The following is a 6962-nucleotide window of genomic DNA, read 5'->3' as shown; positions in this document are numbered from 1 at the left end:
TGAATGAGACTTTTTACTATCTTAACCAAGATATTGTTTGTATTGTTTTTTAATATTTGACGCAAAAATATACACACAACACTGAATATTTCTATTTACTACACTCAACCCAGGGTCTCATACAGAGACAAAGGTGTGTGCATTATACTTTGTATTTTTAGCAACAATAGAGAATATGACAGACAAGTTGATAACATGCGGCTGGCAAAGCGGGTTTTCGGGAGTGGGCTAAGATTGCAAATTGAAATAATTTCAGTGAAGGATTCGATGAATTAGATTATTTCAGTACAGTTCCCCAAACATTGGATTGGATTCATCGGACCCTGCATTTGCTATAAATACCCATTCTTCTTCTTCGTTGGAATCACAGTCCTATCTAGCTTTTGGGGCTGTGATTCCTGCATTTGCTATAATTATCCAAATCTCGTTGCTTGGAATTACAGTCCAAGGCTAGCTCTGCTGGGACTGCGATTTTATTTTTTCCTTTTGTTCTGAACGTAGATTAGATTTTCAGTCCCTTGTCCTCCTTCTCCATAAGAGGGTGCTTCAATTTTTTTGATTTTGTTTGTTGGAGAAGATGACTGTGGGAGCTGGGATTTCTGTGGCCGATGCCAACTTGATGGTGTTGGGGAAGAAGGTCCTCTCTCAGGTTCCCCCAAATGTTGTCGTCACTCCCTCCTCTTCAATCCTCAATGGGGCTTTCATTGGAGTCGATTCTGATCGCAAGGGCAGCCGAAGAGTGTTCCCCGTTGGAAAACTACAGTACGTTCTTTCTTCCTTTCTTTCTGAACTTTTGTTTCTTCTTGGTCATGGCTGAAATGAATGCAAATCAAAGCCTGATGCTATATCATGCACTTATATATCTAAATTGAACTGTTATTGGATAGTGTCTTGGTTGTATGTGTATCTATGATTCTTGGGTAGCATGCATGCAATTTAATGCTTGATAGTTTCTTCATCACTGCGTTTAAAACTGATTGAAAATTTTCCCTGTTGGTTATTTTGTTTATTATATGTGTCATGAAGGTTAAGTATGAAGTTTCAGTTTTCATCAAATCCAGCTGACTGTATAATGGATATGCTCTGATGATTTTTGTTTTTAGGGGGTTGCGCTTTATGTGTGTATTCCGCTTCAAAATGTGGTGGATGACACAGCGAATTGGTAACTGTGGGCAAGATATTCCTTTTGAAACACAGTTCTTACTTGTGGAAGCGCACAAGAGTTCTGATCTTGATGGGATCAGAAACGGAGAAGAAGACACTTATGCTGTTTTCTTGCCTCTTCTGGAAGGAGATTTCAGAGCTGTTCTTCAAGGAAATGAGCAAGACGAGATAGAGATCTGTGTGGAAAGTGGTATGATGAGATAAATGGAATTTCACTTTGTCCTATATCATGTTAAATTTTGCTGTTCTGGGGAGTAATTGAATTTGGTATATTTGTCTGATTGGATGTAGGATGTCCTGATGTTGAGGAATTTGATGGGACTCATCTGGTATTCGTTGGAGCAGGATCAGACCCTTTTGAAGTCATTACAAATGCGGTCAAGTAAGTTAGAAACGTCTTTTTCTTGGCTATCACAAACTTAGAATCTTTGCTGAGTTCTCTTCCTTCCTTGTTCCTAGTTGAAAGTTTTTGCTGGGATAGGAGTCAACATTTAGGTCTCTTTAGTATGAATGGGATCAAATAGAAGATAATTAGTGAGTCAACATTTAGGTCTGTTCCTATTTGAAAGTTGATCTACTTTTTTCTTTTTTTTCACTAGACTTAATCTATTCTGGGTTCTCATGTTGTACATTCTAGTTTGAAGTTTTAAGCACGTGATGGTTTGAGGGTCCTTTTTTTAAAATAAAAAAATCCGTTATTTTCTCTTTTGAGTCGTAAAGATGGGAGTTAGGCAGTGTTTCTCATACTTGTTTAAATTACTTCAATCATTAATTTCGTTTTTGTTTGCAACTCAGGGCTGTTGAGAATCACTTGAAAACATTCTCTCACCGTGAGAGGAAGAAGGTACAAATCTCTTTCCTGAAAATGATAACTTCATGGACTTCTATTTTCTGGGTGTTCCAATGTTGTAATGCTCATTTCCATGCATTATCTTTTCCTTTTGTGTCCAGATGCCAGATATCTTGAATTGGTTTGGTTGGTGTACATGGGACGCTTTCTATACCAAAGTTGATTCAGAAGGAGTAAAGCAAGGATTGCAAAGGTTCTATTTCTTCCCATTTAGGATAATTATCAAAATATCAAAATTTATCACTTTTAAAGTAAATTATCATTCTTGTCCTTGAATTATGAGGGCTATTTTTGTTCAATCTTTGAAATCGGTGATTGCATGAGTTAGTCTCCAAAAATCAAAAACTTGTTCAACATATTAAAGGACTGGTATGCAATGGATTCTATATTTTAATCCTAACTCTTTGACTCAATTATTTTCAGATTTAAAGTTAATGCACCCAAAAGTTCATAACCCGATTTTTATTGTACTCTGTTATGAACATTGCATAAAGACCATGATTTCTAACCATTACGCATCTTTTTGTTCATTTTGCAGCTTAGAGAAAGGTGGGGTTCCTGCTAAGTTTGTTATAATTGATGATGGATGGCAATCTGTTGGTATGGACCCTAACGCCAGTGAATGGAAATCTGATTTTTCTGCCAAGTGAGTACTTCTATCTTTTAACCCCACATTTGATCTTCATAGATCGACAATATTGAATAAGTATTTACTTATTTGTCTCTCTCTCCTTCAGTTTTGCAAATCGCCTAACACATATCAGAGAGAATCACAAGTTTCAGAAGGGTGGCAAAGACGGTTATAGAGAAGAGGATCCTACTCTGGGTTTTCGTCATATCTCCAAAGACATTAAAGAGCAGCATGACATTAAGTACGATATTATTTTGCAGACAAGCTATGTCTTGGTCCTTTACAGACTATGCATTATTAATTGAATACGCTATTGGTTGATGTATTACCTTAGAACGCGAGAGTATGATTTTGTTCCTTGTCACCCTTATGTACTAAAATGATACAAAATCATATTATTGGATTCTCTTAAACAAAATACACTTGCTGTTCTGTATTATATTCAATTCAAATATTGACATGAATCAATACAATATACTCATGGTCTTTGTATTTTTTTAGGTACATTTATGTGTGGCATGCTATAACAGGATACTGGGGTGGTGTTAAACCTGGGGTTACTGGAATGGAGCACTATGAGTCAAAAATGGCCTACCCTGTATCATCTCCTGGGGTTGAATCTAATCAACCTGATGAAGCTCTAACAACCATTACCATGAATGGGCTTGGCCTTGTGAATCCTGAGAAAGTTTTTCACTTTTATAATGAGCTCCACTCATATCTTGCATCTGCCGGTATTGATGGTGTCAAAGTTGATGTTCAGAATATCCTTGAAACCCTTGGGGCAGGCCATGGTGGTAGGGTCAAACTTGCAAGAAAATACCACCAGGCTTTAGAGGCATCCATCACGAGGAACTTCCCTGATAATGGCATTATTTGTTGCATGAGTCACAATACTGATGGATTGTACAGGTAGGAATACATAAAATTAAATCATGTCTTATACCCTTGTATTAGACACAATACAACACTTTAAAGTACCACACAACATTTTATGTTGTTATTGTATTTTGTTATGTCCTCTGTGCCTGTGTCTATGCTTCTTGGCTCTGATGTTATATGAATGGTTAATTCATGTAAATTTGAAAATTTGCTTTGGTGCAGTGGAAAGCGATCAGCAGTAGTTAGGGCATCAGATGATTTTTGGCCAAGAGATCCGGCATCCCACACAATTCACATTGCATCAGTTGCTTACAACACCGTCTTCCTCGGTGAATTTATGCAGCCAGATTGGGATATGTTTCATGTAAGTTGACCATTGCTTTTGCTTTTTGTTTCTTGTTTTTTGCCTTTTGCTGATGAAGTTAGTTTCTTTTGGAGCTAATTAAATTTGAATTTTAACGCATGATAGAGCCTACATCCAATGGCTGAATATCATGGAGCAGCACGAGCAATAGGAGGATGTCCTATTTATGTCAGGTAGTTCATCGTTAATGCTATATTTTGACCTTATTACAGAAAATGTCCCAAGGGACCTAAAGTGTTCAAGAAAAATAATTATATTAGTATATGTACATAAAAGATAATTTTCACTGAGAAAGTATCCTTGAATGAATATGTGTGTATTCATGATTGACTTGGTCTGCTTATCTTAGTAATGGATATTTGTACTTTGTGCAGTGACAAACCTGGACACCACGACTTCAATCTTCTAAGAAAACTTGCACTGCCTGATGGTTCTATATTGAGGGCTAAACTCCCAGGAAGACCAACAAAAGATTGTTTATTTTCTGATCCTGCTAGAGATGGAAAGAGGTAAAGGATCCATATGACACTGAAGCTTCTTCCTTCTTTCTTCCTGCATTTTTTTTTTCAAAAATCTTTTTTTGAATCTTTTACCATAACTGATGGAGGGTGCTTTTGTAGCCTTCTGAAGATATGGAACCTGAATGATTTCTCTGGAGTGGTTGGGGTGTTCAATTGTCAAGGAGCGGGATGGTGCAAAGTTGGAAAGAAAAACCTTATCCATGATGAGAGTCCGGAAACAATCACTGGCGCCATTAGGGCTAAGGATGTTGGCTATCTATCTAAGGTTGCTGATGAGAAATGGAATGGGGACACCGTTATATTTTCCCATGTTGGTGGTATGTTCCTAAGCTTGACAAAGCGTCTATGCATATTCATGAGCTGGACCTGGATCTTGAATTGTCTTGCTAACCCTAAATTGACTTCAAGATTAGTAGTTGAGGTTGAACTTGAACACTTATTGGTTCAAATGATGTGCTGGGGCCTATACTCTCTTATTTGGGTCAAGCATAACTGGCCCAGCTCTCAAATAAGTATTACTTTTTATAAGGTTTTACCGCTAGAAGTCGGTTAAAAGAGACACTTTATCTTTTTATCAGCTAAACAAACACCTTTGGATACGCTATAGGGCTAGGCTAGTCAAGTATACCTATTGACTGGCCTAGCTCTCAAATAAGTAATAATACTATTAATAAAGTTTACTGCTAAAGTTGGTAAAAAGAGAGACTCTTTTTTTTTTTTTAAGTAAAAGAGAATGAATTACTGAGATATGTACAAAGAGTTCAGGTTAACCATACAAGCAATCAGTTAGAGCTAGTAACAGCGTCTAAAAGCCTCCTTGCATTAGAGGTGTGAGTAACAGAGAGACTCTCTTTTTTATCAATTAAACAAACACCGTTTGATACACTGTAGGCCAGTCAGGTATGTCTATTGACCGGCCTAGCTCTCAAATAAGCGTAATACTACTGTTTAGATACCCTGTAGTCCCTATGTCTCTTTGATGCTTATTGAAGTTTCCTTATTTTAATTTATGATGCCAATTTGCATTTGCAGGAGAGTTTACTTACCTTCCAAAGGATGCATCTGTTCCTATTACATTGAAATCCAAAGAATTTGAAGTCTTCACAGTAGTTCCTGTTAATGAAGTTAATGATGGTATCAAATTTGCTCCTATTGGTTTGATGAAGATGTTCAATTCTGGAGGAGCCATCAAGGAATTCAATTGTATATCTAATGGAACTACAAGTGTTATCATGAAAGCACGAGGCTGTGGTTTATTTGGAGCTTATTCATCGGCTCAACCTAAGACTGTGACAGTGGATTCAGAGGAGGTTGAGTTCAGATATGAGGAAGCATCCGGGCTGGTAACTATTGATTTGAGAGTCCCAGAGAAAGAGTTGTACCAGTGGAACATATCTATCAACTACTGGTGACTGATATGTGAATCTCATATTTTTTGGGGACCACACCAGTTTGGATGTTAGCATCATCACGTCTGACAGAAACATAATTTAGACCCAAAAAAAAAAATTGAAGAGTGTGTCATGAGTCCCCCAGATTAGGAAACAGAAGGCTTTTCTAATTTCCTGTGATATATCTGCTCAACTGCAGATAACCAAGAAAGAAAACTACGAAGGTTAGGAAGCTTTCTAGCTTTCTTTTTTGGGTAATATATTTATGTATTGGAGGAAGACTTAGAAAGGGCTATATTTGAATGGCTCTTGGAGTTGAAACCTCCTGGAGGAAGAATGTAATCCTATATCTGCAATAATGCCCACTCCGGGCAATTCCAAATATAAAAGCTTGATCTATAAAAACAAGTAGTTGTAGAACATGAAGGCCAATTTATGGCACGTCTTGAAATAGTTATAGTCAAACTTATTTTGACTCTAAATGTATCATACTTATTTGAAATATTTTGACCAGGTCAAGTTATAGTTAAAATATTTTGAAATAGTTACTATAAAATGGATATTATATTTAGGATCAGAGGAGTATCACACTATTTTACATGCAATTCATTGGTACTTCACTCTTGCATGTCAAGTAATACATCAAGTTAATAGATTTTTTCACATTTGCTTTTATTAAAGAAAATGTATTGAAAAAAAAAATATGTTGCATATTTTCTCTTATTTAATTTATAGTATTCAATAAGGATAAAATTGGAAAAAAAAAGTCATTAATTATCCCAAGTAACTTATATTTAAAACCAAATATTTTTCCCGCAAGTGACTTATATATAAAATCAAAATAGTATAATAACTTATATATTTTATGATTTAAGCATGCTTAGCATTGTAAATTTATTGAGTCAGCAGTTTCCACTAAATAAAACTAACGTTATTAAGATTAATAGACGAAAATACACTTCATAAATTTAAAGGGCTAAACTGAAAAATAACGTAATCTTAAAGGATCAAACATATATTTTAATAAAAAAAATTATTTTTACTCTAAATGTGAAACCATGATTTTCTCTGTCTCCCTTATAATAATTTCTTCCCAAATCAACCTCAGTGATTTCACAATTTTTCTCATACTTTTAATCTCCTGCATTTAACACTTCAC

At 35.8% G+C, this 6962-nt stretch overlaps 1 protein-coding gene across 1 annotated transcript; it reads left to right on the top strand.

Annotated features, from left to right (window-relative positions):
• Window positions 1-210: 210 nt before the first annotated feature.
• LOC114712436 (probable galactinol--sucrose galactosyltransferase 1) lies at window positions 211-6335 on the top strand. Its single transcript, XM_028896973.1, has 13 exons — window positions 211-762; window positions 1104-1354; window positions 1456-1546; window positions 1960-2008; window positions 2116-2207; window positions 2553-2660; window positions 2752-2886; window positions 3147-3557; window positions 3750-3891; window positions 3997-4064; window positions 4266-4400; window positions 4512-4729; window positions 5445-6335. The coding sequence occupies exons 1-13, from the start codon at window positions 578-580 to the stop codon at window positions 5822-5824; spliced, it is 2265 nt and encodes a 754-aa protein (XP_028752806.1). The 5' UTR covers window positions 211-577; the 3' UTR covers window positions 5825-6335.
• The last annotated feature ends 627 nt before the right edge of the window (window positions 6336-6962 follow it).

The sequence above is a fragment of the Neltuma alba genome, unplaced genomic scaffold (genome assembly GCF_004799145.2).
Source record: "Neltuma alba isolate B1F8T4 unplaced genomic scaffold, ASM479914v2 tig00011361_pilon, whole genome shotgun sequence".
Taxonomy (NCBI): domain Eukaryota; kingdom Viridiplantae; phylum Streptophyta; class Magnoliopsida; order Fabales; family Fabaceae; genus Neltuma; species Neltuma alba.
This window is presented reverse-complemented; position numbering and strand designations above follow the sequence as displayed.